The 18,128-nt window shown below is 39.0% G+C and overlaps 2 protein-coding genes across 2 annotated transcripts in view; both read left to right on the top strand.

The window, feature by feature from the left end:
* The first annotated feature begins 360 nt into the window (after positions 1-360).
* LOC134099213 (alpha-1B-glycoprotein-like) lies at positions 361-5,316 on the top strand. Its single transcript, XM_062552004.1, has 8 exons — positions 361-430; positions 937-966; positions 1,194-1,508; positions 1,592-1,864; positions 2,938-3,231; positions 3,937-4,260; positions 4,355-4,498; positions 4,642-5,316. The coding sequence occupies exons 1-8, from the start codon at positions 361-363 to the stop codon at positions 4,809-4,811; spliced, it is 1,620 nt and encodes a 539-aa protein (XP_062407988.1). The 3' UTR covers positions 4,812-5,316.
* Positions 5,317-7,916: 2,600 nt separating this feature from the next.
* The window catches only part of LOC134099212 (uncharacterized), a 60,806-nt gene continuing 50,594 nt past the window's right edge, over positions 7,917-18,128 (top strand). Inside the window, exons 1-4 of the mRNA XM_062552003.1 lie at positions 7,917-7,941; positions 9,137-9,166; positions 9,401-9,715; positions 9,799-10,062. Of these exons, the coding sequence (XP_062407987.1) occupies positions 7,917-7,941; positions 9,137-9,166; positions 9,401-9,715; positions 9,799-10,062 (634 nt within the window). The remainder of the gene's footprint in view (positions 7,942-9,136; positions 9,167-9,400; positions 9,716-9,798; positions 10,063-18,128) is intronic.

The following is an 18,128-nucleotide window of genomic DNA, read 5'->3' as shown; positions in this document are numbered from 1 at the left end:
GTACAGTAACTTCAACTTGTCGTTGTTATTGACCAAAGAGGCCTTTATGACAGCTGATACAAATGACAATGACCCTATCAATATATGTGTCCTTGTGAGGGGATACAGTATGTATCTGTAGTAATGTGTTAGCACATTTTTACATTAATTAAACACATCTTTATCTGATTCTCTCTTCACAGTATTTTCTCTCTGTGTTACTTCAATAGCTGGTAAGTGAAGTCTGTCTCTCTTCACATAAAAGACAGTTATTTTAAATCATGTAATGCATGAACTATTCAATTATGTTTGTAGTTTGTATGTTGAGATATTAATGTACTGACATGGCTTTGACAACTTACTAAAAGAGGCTAAATCGAAATGAGAAAGAGGAAGACGAAATTCTCATCAGACAAGGATATGTCGATGGCTGTTCTCGCTCTAGTCTCAGGTAAAATTAAACTAATTACTCTTCTTTATGTAAAGTGAAGGAATTCCTCCACATTATGAATATATTCAGAGGTGGACAAATAATATTTCCTTTATTTACTAATACTGTAGATACACTCCAATACACTTCAACATTACTCCAATGCAAGTGAAAGTCAGATTTTTTACCTACAGTATAGTCTACATTCTGTAAACAATCATTACCAACATTCTTGTGCATGTGGCAATACAGTATATTATGTTTGAATTGTGGACACCACTCAATTATGAGAACATGATGTATGGCCATAGGACAACAATGCGTGTCAGTTGAAATAAGGATTATGTGAACTTATGTGAAATGTGACAGTCATTACAAATTTAAATCAGACTTTATATTTATGTGCCACTTGTGAGGTGCTTGTGGCAGTTGTGAATAATTGTGTATCGCTGTTGTCATATATTCACAACAAATGTCACGTTGGATTTTGACATACAACACCTCTTGGATTGTTTCTCCTTCTGTAGTTCTTTCTCTCAGTGTCCCCTCAGCAGCTGGTAAGTGAAGTACCTCCCCAATGATCACACAAACTCAAAAGCTATTTTCAATCATTCTCAGCATTGCATTAGCCTATACTGTATTGAAACAAAAATGTAAACATTTCTCATCTAAACTTGCACAGTAACCATCCAACCATTAAGATATCCATCCACCATGATGTTCTAATGGCATTTGATAGTTAGGCATTGGCTGTGAGCGTTGTGTCTGTTGTGTTTCTTTGTAGTCACTGATCAGATCAGGCTGGTGAATGGGGACAGTCGGTGCTCAGGTCGAGTGGAGGTGTATCTCCATAACCGGTGGGGCACTGTGTGTGATAATGGTTGGGACATAAGAGATGCTGAGGTGGTGTGCAGACAGCTGGGGTGTGGCACTGCTGTTTGTGCCCCTGGAAAAGCCTTCTTTCATGCAGGCAAAGACAGTATTGAGATGGTTGATGTTGGATGTTCTGGTACTGAGCAATCTCTGACTCAGTGCTCCTACAATACCAAACAACACTGTGGCCATTATGAGGATTCAGGGGTGGTTTGTACTGATGAAAGTGAGTGAACTTATATTGAAATGTTGATATAACCAGAGAGGTCAATCTCTCCAATTGTATACAACTCTCTTTTCCATTTCCAGATCCCTTCATCATGCTCAGGAACTTATACTCAACAGTCTCAGCTGGAGAAACTCTTCAGTTCAGATGCATCAGGAGTACAGACCAGTGTGCTGCCAACTTACTTCTATACAGAAATGGAGTTAAAGTGAAATCACAGAATATTGATTCCTACAGGTCGAGTGTTATTTTTTATCTGAATAATGTGGACTCCTCTCACCAGGGCAATTACACATGTGCCTACTCCTCCTTCTCTCCGCTATCTACTCATAGCAATCCCATTAGCATCACTGTAGGTGAGTAAAGAGCTGTTAGCTTAAGGGGGGTACACACATAACGATAATCGGGCTGATTATCTTAAGCTCTTAAGATGTGCTCTTGTAGTGTGTGTGTGGTGTGTTAAAAGTCAAAATTCTCCCGACAATTGCCCCGGAAAACGTTCAGCGGCAGCGTCAATAATCGTAAATATTAAACATGTTAAATATCTGCGACTGGAAAGTTTGCCCTGAGATGGGAGGAATACGGATTTCAATGAAACCCATGAATAGGACTTCCTGGTTTCAATGATGTAAAATGATGATTTCTACATCATTGAAAGCAGGAAGTCCAACATTGAAATCCGTATTTCTCCCATCTCAAGGCAAAGTGAGGAAATGATGCACAACCATTCAAAAACATGACTAAAGATACGAAGCTTATTGCTAATCGGTGAAGTGTCCCTTTAAGGACATCAATTTTCTTTGTGAATGAATAATGTATTGTAAATAAATAAATGTTTTCCTTAAAATACAGGGGTCATAAGTATTGGAACGCCTATGTTAACCTATGAGTTAAAATTCCCATTGAGGCTAGCAGATTTGAGATTTGTATTTGTTTTATTTTTTAAATGGCAGTTATTTCATGTATCCAGGACACTATGCACCCTTATAAAGTCCCCTTGGCCTTTGGGATTAAAATAAATCAACACATACCCTTCACCATACCAAGAGATTGGCATGGTTTTATTTCAGTTAGCCTATTAGCTGGTTTCATTCTCATTGTTTTCAAACCAGCTAATAGACCTATGCACACACACACACACACACACGCACACACACGCACACACACACACACACACACACACACACACACACACACACACACACACACACACACACACACACACACACATATTTGTCTTTAGAAAAAGCTAAGCAATTTGATAGTGGGCAGTAATTACTTTCTTTGCACTCTGCTCTCCACTTCTTTTGCAGTTGTACTACAGAAGCAGTACTAGTAGTCATAGAGAGTAGCAGAGGTCTGCACTCTCCAAGTGCCCCTCTAGTTTTTTTTGTTTGTTTGTTGAATCTCACCCTAATTTATTTTCCAGTTGAAGTACAGAAGCCAAGTCTTACATTGGAAACCAGCCAAGAGGTTTCTTGGGGTCAGTCTGCCCAGATGAGATGCTCCATCCCTTCACAGCACCTGGGCGATACATTTACCCTACAGCAACGCTCTGGGTCATTTACAGAGAGAATGAGAGCAAATGGAACCTCGGTCCTCTTCACCATTCCTCAAGTGGACTTTATCCATGAAGGAGTCTACTACTGCCAGTATCGAACAATGGTTTCCACACATGGATTCACATCCCCCCAAAGTGACACTGTCAGACTTTCTGTAGTAGGTAATGTGATTATATATCATATTATGGACATATTTAGTTTTAAAGGGTTAAAGGAACATATTAAACTACGTTGACACATACCTTTCGCGTTTCAATGCGTGAAATCAATGTCTCTGGCGCGCGGTGCTACTTTGATAGCACTTAGCTAGCCTACTTCATTCATTAGGATCCAAACAGAGATGAAGTTAGAAGCGACCAAACACCTCCATGTTTTATCTATTTAAATACAGTTACACAAGTAGTTACACGATCATGTATGGTGAGACAGAATAAAACTTGGTGCTTTTCTAAGCAGGTTAGAAGCATAACTATACTGTATGGCGGAATAGCCCTTGGGAGCACTTTGACTCGACACAGTAATATCATGACTCTTGGATTTTCAGTTTCACTTTGGAGTCTCACCATACTTTCATGTAACTACATTTTAATAGAGAAAACATGGAGGTGTTTGGTCGCCTAATGATTGAACTGGGCTATACTATAGCTAAGTGCTATCAAAGTAGCGCCGCACACCAGGGCCATTGAGTGCACGCATTGAAATGCGAGAGGTGTGTATCAGCTGCTTCACTTTCTAACTGTTCAATATTTACAAGAGCTTCTTGAGGAAATTGTCAATGTATCATTGACGTATAAAGAGCCATTCTAGCTCTTAGTCACGTGTCATCTCATATTAACCCTCCACTGATAAACTGCCTCCCTCCCCAGTGGTGCTTGTGCAGCCCAACATCTCTCTCAGTGCCCCAGATGGAGGGCTGTTCTGGGGTCCTCAGGGGCCAGAGGTGACCAGGGGCCACAGCCTCTCCCTCATCTGCTCTACTGAGCCACAGCACCAAGGAGGCTCCTTCCACCTCATCTTTGATGGGTCTAACAGGACCAGGACTCAGCTCGCCGTCAACCACTCAGCCTCCTTCTACATTCCTGAGGCAGACTACTCCCACCAGGGCAACTACAGCTGTGTCTATGAGGTCACTGTGTCCAGCCGTACCTTCAAGTCAACACAGACAGCACCACTGACAGTCATCATAAGAGGTAAACATCCAGAACCGCAGTATTATTTGTTTGTTTGTTTGTTTGCTTGTTTGTTTGTTGTTAACTCTTACTGTAACTTTCTGTTCCCTTCTAGCATCCCTGGCTCCCATCATTGCATCTGGAGTGATTTCAGGGTCGTTTCTACTTTTGATTATCCCTGCCATCCTCTACTTGGTGAAGAAAAAGTGTTTGAATGACACAGACATGCCCAAAATTCAGACGAACACTCTTGCACACAGTGAGTTAGAAATCATCTAATTAAATAGCTCTATGAGTAGTACTTATCCTACATGTAGTGTATTGAAATTCTTGCCCATTATAATGTAACGCCTGCAATGCCTAAACCAGTTGTTTTGGTCTGCAACACTCCCATTTGAACAGGTTCTGCAAACACATATGGATTTCACAATGAACCGGGTGGTTCACGTGATGAAATTGAGAACATATATATCTACGAAGACCCAAAAGAAAACAATGTGAATGTAGAAGAGCTGAATGGCCCAACTGCCGTGGACAACAACTATAAAGAGCTTGACGTCTATCAACTATAACTGAGAAGGGTCTCGTACATGTTGTGGATGTACTGTAAAAGTTGTTCTGTCAGTATCCCTGTCCCAAGACCAGTTCACTTGTGGCCCTCCCCTGACCCTGTTTTGATATATTCATCCAACACATTTTACACATGAGGTTATCACGGAAAGGACATTGATGTTTTTTTATTAATGGAATAGAATAGAATACTTTTTTGATCCCGTGAGGGAAATTCGTTGCTCTGCATTTAACCCAATTTAACCGAATTAGTTAACACACACAGCACATACACAGTGAGGTGAATCACACACTAACCCAGAGCAGTGAGCTGCCTGCCCAACCAGCAGCGCTCGGGGAGCAGTGAGGGGTTAGGTGCCTTGCTCAAGGGTACTTCAGCCGTGGTGGACTGGTCGGGGATCGAACCGGCAACCCTCCGGTTACAAGCCCGAAGCGCTAATCAGTACACTACGGCTGCCCATAAGGACAATGGTGGAATGGAAAGGACATTGGTGCTTTTTTATTAATTGATGCAAAAGAAATGAAAATAAATGATCATCATCTGCATAAGATCTGCATTATCAATTCTTGGAAGAAGAGATACTGTAAGTGCAGACTTCACAGTTCTTTTTTCATTTGCTGTGTCTTTTTCAGTCATATTTTTATCTTTGGTTTTAACTCTAGGTTAGCCTGGGTGTTCCCATCCTGCCTTACGCAGTGATTTCATTCACGCTGCTAAGGCAGTCTGGAAACTACCGCCCTAATGTTTGACTGAGATAGGGGACCAATCACAGAATGGGGGAAAGCAAGACCATGATGAGCTATGCACAGACGCATTTGATAGACATCTGTGGCGCCCAATGAACTGATCTGGGCATTTTTTAAAATACGAGAAAATGAACGTCTGGTTGCCAGACCACGTCTCATTTGAGAAGTGGTAGGCGCTAGCCAGGGTAACTCTAGATGGCAGTTAATCTCTGTATATGACCATACATTCTTGCTGTTCATGGCTAGAGGTTTTTGTTTTTCCTTTTTTACCACTTGTGTGGTCTTGTTACTTTCTGTTCTGTTTTCTCAGAAAACAATTTCCCCTGACTGCTGGGGTCAATGTGGGGAGGACCTCAGTGCACATTGATCATGTCTCTCACTGTCAAAGGCAGCATAGTATAAACTTCCACAGCTATGATCATGTCTCTCACTGTCAAAGGCAGCATAGTATAAACTTCCACAGCTATGATCATGTCTCTCACTGTCAAAGGCAGCATAGTATAAACTTCCACAGCTATGATCATGTCTCTCACTGTCAAAGGCAGCATAGTATAAACTTCCACAGCTATGATCATGTCTCTCACTGTCAAAGGCAGCATAGTGTAAACTTCCACAGCTATGATCATGTCTCTCACTGTCAAAGGCAGCATAGTATAAACTTCCACAGCTATGATCATGTCTCTCACTGTCAAAGGCAGCATAATGTAAACTTGCACAGCTATGATCATGTCTCTCACTGTCAAAGGCAGCATAATGTAAACTTCCACAGCTATGCAGATGATATACCCAATGATATATTGGCGTGGAGCTAACTAATCCAGATTGCCTTTGCTCCCTCATCACATGCATAACCTCCATTAGTCAGTGGATGAGCAAACTTTTTTTAAAACTAAATGATGACAAAACAGAGGCACTTTTGGTTGGAACAAAATCAAAGCGAGACATCGTTCTTAGTAATGTTGGGAACCACACCAGGTCAAGCCAAAGGCCGTGGTGGTTACCTTAGATGTGGAGCTACTGTAAGCTTCAAGCCCCATATCAGTAAAGTCACTCAGACAGCCTATTTCCACCTGAGAAACATTGCTAAATTGGGGCCCTTCTATCTTTTTCTCTATCGTTTATTTATTGTGAGAATTACTGTTGGTACTGTTGGGAATGGGTGAGAAGGTAAATTGGGACACTTTTTGGTAGATCACAAATAAAACTATTTAAAATGCCAAACAGGGTGAAAGTGAAGACTTTTATCACTTCATATGAGTCTTAGCAACATTTCTGTGCAGAAAATATGCTTCCAAATATAATATTTTTGAAAGATATTAACCTTCAAAGACCACAAGACACCATACCTCAGACCAAGAAAGTGTTCAGGTAAAATGGGACACTCGGTCAGGTAAAATGGGACAGTCAGTTTAGAATTGAAAAATGTGCAACAAATTGTAGAATAATGACAATGTTTATTTGTATTTTTTAATCATTTAATGATAGTGTTCAGATGTGTGTGTGTGTGTGTGGGTGCGTGTGTGCACAAGCACAAGCGTGCAAGTGTGTGTAAGTGTGTGTGAGTGTATGGGCCTACTTTGAGTGTGAAAAGGCTAATATGCGGCTAATATGCTAACACCTTAACGCTAATGGCAAATGTAATGTAAAAGTGTCCCATTTTAGCTGATTTTTTTGTCCCAATTTGCCTGATGCACACCAAAGTCACTAAAATTCATTTTCCTTAAAAAAGTAAAGGACACAGCCCAAAAGTTTTGATATTAATTTAAACCTCTCATGAAATAACATACATTTCATGAGAGTTTTGTATAATATTGTTTTTGTTTCAACTACAATATCCTTATGATCATTAAGACAGAATCGGCTTGCCATGGGGCTTTCCTTGCAATTATTGGGTCCACTGATGTGTTTAATCTTGGCACCTCCCATTTTTGATATTTAGACCAATCAAAATGATTTTATTTGGTAAATGACATATGTAGTGACAATATAGTGACATGTTTTCTGATTGGCAGCTAATATTTAAAGAGATAAAGGTCTAAAATCAACTTCGTCCCATTTTACCTGATGTCCCAATTTACCTTATCTCACCCCTACTGTTGGTCAGCCAACAGTTGTCAAAAACATAATTGGATGGATTGTAGGTTAACATACTGTAATGTGATCTACGATAACCCATCTCATGGTGCACTCAAAAATCCTTGATTCAACCCTCCTTGGTTCCCGATCGCATCACATATTAATTTGCTGACATAGCTTTGATGACTTCCTTGACAGCGGTCAGGTTAAAAGAGGCTAAAAGGAACTGAAAAAGAGGAAGACATGTCTTTTTCATGAGATTCTCATCAAGGAGGGAAATGTCGATGGCTGTCCTTGCTCTAATCTCAGGTAACATTAATATACATTTTCTTAATCTGAATGTGCAAGGTGAACTCGTCTGTGGTAGACTAAAATTTTTAGGGGTGTTATAGAAACAACAGAGGTAAATTATGGCCTACTTTTCTGAGTGTTTCTGCTAAATTCCGCTACAGCTCAGCCCACAATAAGTCAAACATATTTATTGTCACTCAAATCAGATGAGATACATTCATAGCATTTACCTGTTATTTAAATGTGCGATAACAATGATTTCAAATTGGCTTTGAATTGTCATGACTGTAGTGTTGAGATCAGAGTTTAACATGCTTTCAATGAAATAAACCTGTGTTTGTCTTCTCAAATATCAAATCAAACATTTATTTGTTCTAAAACATTTTCAAGAATGGTCTGTATGCTAAGGAAACCCCATTCATTTTGGAGCCGATGAGACTCAAAAGGAACTTATGAAATATGTTTCACATTGTAGCCTATTTTTTATGATAACGAAAGTGAAACTCAGTCCCCTTTTAGTTTCAATGGTGAATATGTGCGTGCCGTGCCAGTGTCATTAATTTATTGAACACGTCTTACAACATACATAATGCATTCATATTCTAGTAGTAATGTCAGAAATGGTCTATAGGCCTTTTAGAAGTGTGTTGCATCTTGCATGTTACATATAGATGTGCACTCAACTGCGTATCCATGCAGGCAAAAAGCAGGAATGTATAAAATCCCGTGTTACGAAAGTAAATGACAGCATTTTTTCAAATGTGGCGACGGCCGGCACACAACTTGGGGAGAAATGTTCACTATGCAGTCGGGGTGATGATAGCCGACGGTCAATGTGATTGACATGTACAGACAATAGCCAAAGAAAGAGATTAGTGCCTCCATTCACCGTGGAAAGGTTGTGTTTGTTTCTAATTGTTGGCACAAAACGTTATTTCTGTTAGAAACTAAGTTGACTTTAATGCATGGGCTAACGTACGTAGCCCATTTTCATGACCCTTTTAAACTACGTTAGAATTGTGTGATTAGCCACCAGCATAATAAAACAAATCCTGGGGGAGTCATACTGTACCACAGACCAGGGATGAACTACTGAATGGGCCTATGGCCTATATCGCCTTTGGCTTCGTGCCTACGGCGAACCACAGCCGTGGCGATATAGGCCAACAACACCACTCCCACTCGCGCTCTTGGTTTGTTTCTCCTTCTGTAGTTCTTTCTCTCAGTGTCCCCTCAGCAGCTGGTAAGTGAAGTACCTCCCCAATGATCACACAAACTCACAAGTGCTTTTCAGTCCTGCACAGCATTGCATTAGCCTATTCTGTATTGGAATACACATGTAAACATCTCAGATCTAAATATTTTGCACAGTATATTTCCATTTTCCATCCATCAATATGGCCATCAACCATGATGGTATACAGTAATAGCATTTGACAGTTCTGGCTCTGAGGGTTGTGTCTGTTGTATGTCTTAGTGGCTGCCCAGATCAGGCTGGTGAATGGGGACAGTCGGTGCTCAGGTCGAGTGGAGGTGTATCTCCGTTACCGGTGGGGAACTGTGTGTGATGATGACTGGGGCATGAGTGATGCTGAGGTGGTGTGCAGAGAGCTGCGTTGTGGCACTGCTGTTTGTGCCCCTCAGTCAGCATTCTATGGTCAAGGGACTGGGCAGATTTTAATGGATGATGTCAGTTGCTCCGGTACTGAACAGTCTCTGACCCAGTGCTCCTACAGAGGAACACATGACTGTGGCCATCGTGAGGATGCAGGGGTGGTGTGTTCCACGAGAGGTGAGTAAATACGGCATGTATCATGGCATCAAAGTAAACTTGCTGAAAACCAAATCAAAATTTGGTACTTTTTCCATTTCCAGGTCCCTCCATCTCTCTCATCTCATCATACTCAGCAGTCTTAGCTGGAGAAACTGTTCGGATCAGATGTTCTAGTGCATACCGGTGCAATGGCAACCTACTTCTTCTGTACAGAAATGGAGTTAACGTGAATTCAGAGGCTCTTGGTTCCTCCCAGAGCAGTGCTACGTTTACTCTGTCTAATGTGGACTCCTCTCACCAGGGCAGTTACACATGTGCCTACTCCTCCTCCTCTACTCATAGCCAACCCATTAGCATCACTGTAGGTGAGTAAAGAGGTGTCAGCTAACCAGGCACACAATGAAAAAGTGAAGGAAATAATTGGGTAAATGGACTAATATCATCAAGCTGAAATCAAGTTAAATATAGTAGTTATTAGGGATTCATATGCCCCCCTCATATAACATGATCAAAAGCCTGCCATGATACTGTCAGAGGTGGAAAACCTCAGCTTCAGAGAGTAAAAGTCCTTTGTCAAAATGTAACTCTGATGACAAAATGAAACACACTTGCATCATACAGTAGGTGCGTAAAGAGGTGTCAGTTCACCAGGCACACAATAATAAAGTGAAGGAAATAATCGGGTAAATGGACTAATCACATCAAGCTGAAATCAAGTTAAGTGTAGTCATTAGGGATCTGTATGCCCCCCTTTCGTCAATTACATATATTTGACTATAATTGACTATATTATTTTGATTCCCCTTGGGGATCAATAAAGTATCTATCTATCTGTCACATCAAGTTAAAATCAAGTTACTGTAAGTGTAATTATGTATATTAGTATTATCATAGGGATCCACATGGCCCCATCTGTTAATTACACATATACTGTAACATGATAAAAAATTATTTTGGGGCAGCCGTGGCCTACTGGTTAGGGCTTTGGGCTTTTAACCTGAGGGTTGCTGGTTTGATCCCCGACCAGTCAATGGCTGAAGTGCCCTTGAGCAAGGCACCTAACCCCTCACTGCTCCCCGAGCGCCGCTGGTTGGGCAGGCAGCTCACTGCTCTGGGTTATGTGATTCACCTCACTGTGTGTTCACTGTGTGCTGTGTGTTCACTAATTTGGTTAAATTGGGTTAAATGCAGAGAACTGAATTTGGAATCAAAAAATATATATTCTATTCTATTCTAAGTCTGCCATGAGATGAGCTTTTCATCATGTATTCTCTGTATTGTTTGTCTTGTTGTGCTCTACTCTCCACTGCTTTTGCAGTTGTACTACAGAAGCAGTACTAGTAGAGACTAGAGAACGTAATTTCGAGGAAATTACCAGTGCATGCAAAAGCAAGACATAAGATAAAATGTGAAACAAACTTAAATTTACAAACAGGTATGGACAGAGGAAGGTGAGGGAAGGGGGGGGGGGGGGGGGCAGTGTGTTGTATGTATGTGGCTTAGGGACAGAGGTGGAAAAGTCCAACCAACCAGCTGATTCTAAGTAGTACAACTCTTCAGCCAGGCAGAGCAGCTAATTGGTGAGATCACCTGTGTTTAAGTGCACAGATAGAACCAATACGTGATGGGACTTTTACTCTCTGAAGCTTGACTTTTCCACCTCTGAGTGTGAGTGCGTGTGTGTGTGCGTGCGTGCGTGCGTGCGTGCGTGCGTGCGTGCGTGTGTGTGTGTGTGTGTGAGTGGATTTAAGTGGATGAAAGGAGCGTGGCTTTCTATGATGCAGTGAAATGGGGTAGTTAGGTTAAGGTGAGAATGTTGTGGAGTGCATGGAGAAGTGTGGTATATATGAAGTACTGCAGTCAGGTGTAGGTGTAGGTGTAGGTGTAGGTGTAGGTGTAGGTGTAGGTGTGTGTGTGTGTGTGTGTGTGTGTGTGTGTGTATGAGTGAATGGGTAGACAGAGAGAACTGATAATGCAGGTTCAATTTAACTGGCTGTCAATTAAACTTGATAGGCCCTTGAGCAGCTGGCTCTTGTTACAGGTGCAAATCAGCTTAATCAGCAGTGCAGTGCGATAGACCTCTGAAGTTCGCCTACAAAAAAGCTTGCCATATATGGGCAGTTGGCTTCAATTAACTCCCGGATCTCCTTATATGGGCAGAGGGCAGCTTCAGAGGTCTATGAAAAGTCAATGGGGAAAAATATTTTGCTAATATCTCAAAAAGTATCAAGTTTACAGAACTGAAATATACATAGACTTAGTCTTATTTTCAAGACCTACGTAACAAAGTTTGAACCAAGTTTCTACGTTAAACGGTTGAAGCGAATTAGGACCTGGTTAGGAGAATAATAATAACTAGAAATGCAATTCCAAGGAATTACCAGTGCATGAAAATGCAAAAATAGATAGATAATGTAGATATGGCTACTAAGGTGTAGCTAGGGTAAACATGGTGGTTGCATAGTTTACAGAGAGTTGATAGTGTGAAGGTAGACAGTTTAAAGATGAAACATTCCAGTTCTAACTTAATTAATGATTTCTATTCATGTTAAAATGTTGATTAGCTAACTTAGCTAATGATTTCTAACAGTTACGCTAAAAATGCTAATTATGCTAGCAATGCTAACTTTACTAACAATGCTAACCAGGTTGATTAGCTAACTTAACCGATGATTTCTAGCAGTAATGCTAAAAATGCTAACCATGTTAAATATGCTAACAATGCTAACCAGGTTGATAAGCTAACTTAGTTGATGATTTTTTGCAGTTATGCTACCAATGCGGTAACACTCCATAATAAGGGTCCTTAATAAATAGCAAACTAGCCATTAACTAACCCTTTGTTAATAGCAAACTAATCATTAACTAACCCTTTGTTAATATTTGTTAATTGTTACTAAAATATCTATTTGCCACAAGTTAATGTTTTTTTCATCATTAATTAAATATTAGTTGTTTGCATATAAACTGTATGTTAATGTTTTTAACAAATAGAAAGCAATCTATTAACTAATATTGTGTTAATAGTTAACTAAATGTTTTTTTGGCACTAATTAACAGTTATATTTCTTACATTAGAATGTTAGATGTTTATACAAACTAGGCTAGGCTAGCCTATATGTTAATATAAAAGTTAATGACATATTATTATTAACTAATTGTTATTAAACTGTGTTTCTGCCTTCATCCCAATATGAACCACTCCTCATAGGACCCTTATAATAAAGTTGGTTAAGCTTAATTGATATATTAGTAACTAACTATCAGTAGGCTATGGGTCTCTCACACTGGAAACTCACAAGGTTCACCAAGGTCCTGAAAGATGTAGGCTAGCAAATTGATGCGAAAACTAGCCTACACTAAAGAAGTCAGTGCAAATCAATCCTGTATGCAAAGAGGACATTATTATTTTTATTTTATTTTTGCCTGTCTCTCATTCTGTCTTTCTCTCTCATACTCTCCCTCGATCTCTTTCTTGTGCTCTGTCTCTCTCACTCTGTATGAAAGACTCTTATTTTGTAGAGGGTGTGGTTGCCTAGAAACGTCCTCCTGTGTACTTTAGCCTCATGTTAGTTTTCTTAAGTTACAGCGTTGGTGGAGTCCATGCCATTATGTTAGCAGCTATCACTGAACGAGTTTGCTGCCTATTGCCTACAGTTTGAGTTGTGTGAACACCTTGTGTGCGTGCAAAACACGAAGTAAGTGAAAGTAACCGAGATACTTAGGCTGAGTCATGTGTAGGGCCTGTTTTTGGTGGGATATGGATGTGTGTCATGCTCGTTTGGAATGCTAACTTAGCGTTATGCTAAGCGGAGATTAGCCTTAAGGGAAACTTATACTTTCACTTTGGTTAGTAATGTCAATGCATGTATCCTGTCTTATGTTGTGTGTGTGATTGAGATATGGTTATGTTCATAGAATATAACAAAGATATCAGCTATTCAGTTCATTTAGGCTATCTTTATGTGACAGTAAATTGCCAATGAGCATTGGATGCAAATGGGGTGCTTAGTTTAACATGTGGCCTGCCTTGTTTATTAGACAGTGATTATGTGGTACAGTGACCGTATTACTAATGATGGCTTCTTTGGTTCCTTACAGACCACACATAACTTTATTGTTGTATGGCAGCAACGCAATAAAAGAAATTAAAGGAAGAAACTGCTTCGATCACGGGTGTGCTAACCGACGCCACTTAGCCTAATCAACTCCATCCAAGCCAACATTTCCATTTCCAAGTCCTTTCCTCACTAACACTTTCTGTCTTTCTCTCTTTTTCTCACTCTCTGGTTGAACCCACTCGCTCTTTCACTGTTTATTTAATATTTTATACATTCTGTTGTCATTCTAGTTAATCTTTTTTGATCAGTTTAACTATCATTGACTGCGTTTACATGGTCAGTGTTCCAGGAGACCATCAGGTGAACCATCAGTGGTCAGTGTTCCAGTAGAAAGCAGAAAGCTATTTGAGAGTTCTTTGACTTTATGAATAAAGCATTTTCATCCTCCTTCCCAACAATGTGTGCTGAGATCATTCATTTTCAGTGAGAGAGATCCAGTGTAAAATATTTGCTATCGTTGATAAATGTTATAATAAATATTTGTAAATGATTAATAATTACTGTTCCAACTTTATTATAAGGGTCCCCATACTGATAGTTATATATTACTAATGTATTCATTAAGCTTAACCAACTTTATTATAAGGGTCCCCATAATAATAGTTATATATTACTAATATATTAATTACACTTAACCAACTTTATTATAAGGGTCCTCCATACTGATAGTTATATATTACTAATATATTAATTAAGCTTAACCAATTACTTCAAGGGTCCTATAAGGAGTGGTTCATATTGGGATAGGTAGAAACACAGTTTAATAACGATTAGTTAAATAATAATATGTCATTAACTTTCATATTAACATATAGTTTGTAAATAAACATTTAACATTTAATGATGGAAGAAATAACTGTTCATTTGTGCCAAAAATACATTTAGTTAACTATTAACAAATATTAATACAATATTAGTTAATAGATTGTTTTCTATTTGTTAAAACATTAACATACAGATTATATGCAAACAACTAATATTGAATTAATGATGAAAAAAACATTAACTTGTGGCAAATAGATATTTTAGTAACAGTTAACAAATATTAACAAAGGGTTAGTTAATGATTAGTTTGCTATTTATTAAGGACCCTTATTATGGAGTGTTACCCTTAAGGTTAATGGTTGCTATGTTGGTTGCTAGGTACATGGAGGTTTCATGTAGTTGACTGGAGGCATAGTGGATGATAACTGACAGTTGGAATGGTTGAACAGTTCAATAGTTGAGTAGTTTCAATGGTTAAATGATTTAATGGTGTATTATTGCAGTGAGGACTTTTATTTTGAAACAGTTGTGGACAGAGGAAACAACTGACAATTCACTGATCTACATAAAGAATGATGGAGCGGCAACAATGGGATAGCCCTTCTATCTTTCTTTATGTAGATCATTGAGGGTCGAGGCCCGAGGAGCGAGTGAGGACATATAAACGCTGCTTGAGAGGCACCCACAGTAAATACTTGTATGTAGATAGTCTAATTAATGTTGATAGACAGAATGTTTAATGGATGTTGATAGGCAGATTGTTTAATAGATATTGATTGACAGTTTAATGGGTGGATGAGTGAATGGTCTGAAGAAGATGAATGGATAGAAGGTTGGATGGAATGTGCCTTATATTCTTGTTAAGAGAGACACTGATACAGCTCTCTGAGAGTAGTTGATACAGGTGTAATCAATTTATCTGGCTAGTCTTAAGAGAACCAGAGTGTGCTTAAAGCCTGAGACAGAGTAAATCATTTAAAAGTTGAATGTAGATAGTCTAATTAATGTTGATAGACAGAGAGTTTAATGGATGTTGATAGGCAGATTGTTTAATAGATGTTGATAGACAGTTTAATGGGTGGATGAGTGAATGGTCTGAAGAAGATGAATGGATAGAAAGTTGGATGGAATGTGCCTTATATTCTTGTAGACTGGAGAGACACAGCTCTCTACTGAGAGTAGTGGATACAGATACAGGTGTAATCAATTTAACTGGCTAGTCTTAAGAGAGCCAGTGTATGTAGCCTGAGAGAGAGAGAGAGCTGCTGCACCTGGACTGGCCACCTGGCGTAACATTCTAATTGCTGCCGTGATGTCATAATGAGCAATGTTAAGTCTATGGGGAAATGTTTAATAATTTTTAATTTACAGTTTAAAAAGTATAAAAGTTACAAAGTTGAAAAATATATTGCACAGGTCTCCTTAGTAAGACCTACGTAGCAAAGTTTGAATCAAGTTTCTACGTTAAACGGTTCAAGCTGAATTGCGAGCGTTAGAAGAAAAAGAACTAGACATGTAATTCCAAGGAAATTACGAGTGCATGAAAATGCAAAAATGATGAGGACTTTTATTTTGAAACAGTTGTGGGTAGAGGAAACAGTTGAGAGAGCTTAAGAGAGCCAGAAAGCCTGAGACAGAGAGTTGCTGCCAGGTGGCTTTGAACACCTGGCTTAAGATTCTAATTGCTTAACGACTTCATTGTGATGTCATAATCCAATGTTAAGTCTATGGGAGAAAAAATGTTTTAAAAAATTCATATAAAATAAACGATAAAGTTTTCGAAGATGAAAATTACATAGCTGAAGTCACCTAAGTAAGACCTACGCAGCGCAGTTTGAATGAAGTTTCTACGTCGAACGGTTGAAGCTGAATTGAACGCACAAAAAGTGTCTGAAGAAGAATAATAATAATATCGATAATAAGAATAAACAGCATAACAGTAGAGTGCATTTTCATGCACTCTAATAATAACTAGAAATGCAATTCCAAGGAATTACCAGTGCATGAAAATGCAAAAATAGATAGATAATGTAGATATGGTTACTAAGGTGTAGCTAGGGTAAACATGGTGGTTGCATAGTTTACAGAGAGTTGATAGTGTGAAGGTAGACAGTTTAAAGATGAAACGTTCCAGTTCTAACTTAACTAATGATTTCTATTCATGTTAAAATGTTGATTAGCTAACTTAGCTAATGATTTCTAGCAGTTACGCTAAAAATGCTTATAATGCTAGGAATGCTAACTTTACTAACAATGCTAACCAGGTTGATTAGCTAACTTAACCGATGATTTCTAGCAGTAATGCTAAAAATGTAAACTATGCTAACAATGCTAAATTAGCTAACAATGCTAACCAGGTTGATTAGCTAACTTAGTTGATGATTTTTTGCAGTTATGTTAAAAATGCTAACTATGCTAACCATGCTAACTAGCTAACTTGCTAGTGAGGACTTTTATTTTGAAACATTTGTTGCTAGGGTATCCATGGTGGCCACTATCAGGAAACAAGAAGTTACTGCAGTATAATCATGTTGGTTGCTATGGAAACGGTCATAAACACTTAATTTTAATGGTTGCTATGTTGGTTGCTAGGTACATGGAGGTTTCATGTAGTTGACTGGAGGCATAGTGGATGATAACTGACAGTTGGAATGGTTGAACAGTTCAATAGTTGAGTAGTTTCAATGGTTAAATGATTTAATAGTGTATTATTGCAGTGAGGACCTTTATTTTGAAACAGTTGTGGACAGAGGAAGTAGTGAAACAGGATCTGTAGTCTTAATGAGATTGTATGCTTAAAGCCTGAGACAGAAGGTGCCTCTCATATAGCGTTTACGCGTCCTCTCTCGCTCCTCACTGATCTACATAAAGAATGATGGAGCGGCAACAATGGGATAGTCTAGCCCTTCTTCTATCTTTCTTTATGTAAATCATTGAGGATCGAGGAGCGAGGGAGGACATATAAACGCTGCTTGAGAGGGACCCACAGTAAATACTTTAAAAGTTGTATGTAGATAGTCTAATTAATGTTGATAGACATAATGTTTAATGGATGTTGATAGGCAGATATTGATTGACAGTTTAATGGGTGGATGAGTGAATGGTCTGAAGAAGATGAATGGATAGAAGGTTGGATGGAATGTGCCTTATATTCTTGTTAAGAGAGACACTGATACAGCTCTCTGAGAGTAGTTGACACAGGTGTAATCAATTTAACTGGCTAGTCTTAAGAGACCCAGAGTGTACTCTTAAAGCCTGAGACAGAGTAAATAATTTAAAAGTTGAATGTAGATAGTCTAATTAATGTTGATAGACAGAGAGTTTAATGGATGTTGATAGACAGATTGTTTAATAGATGTTGATAGACAGTTTAATGGGTGGATGAGTGAATGGTCTGAAGAAGATGAATGGATAGAATGTTGGACGGAATGTGCCTTATATTCTTGTAGAATGGAGAGACACAGCTCTCTACTGAGAGTAGTGGATACAGATACAGGTGTAATCAATTTAACTGGCTAGTCTTAAGAGAGCCAGCCTGAGACAGA

This window comes from Sardina pilchardus, chromosome 13, assembly GCF_963854185.1.
Source record: "Sardina pilchardus chromosome 13, fSarPil1.1, whole genome shotgun sequence".
NCBI lineage: Eukaryota > Metazoa > Chordata > Actinopteri > Clupeiformes > Clupeidae > Sardina > Sardina pilchardus.
Note: the sequence above shows the minus strand (reverse complement) of the source record. Positions and strands in the feature narration are given on the sequence as shown.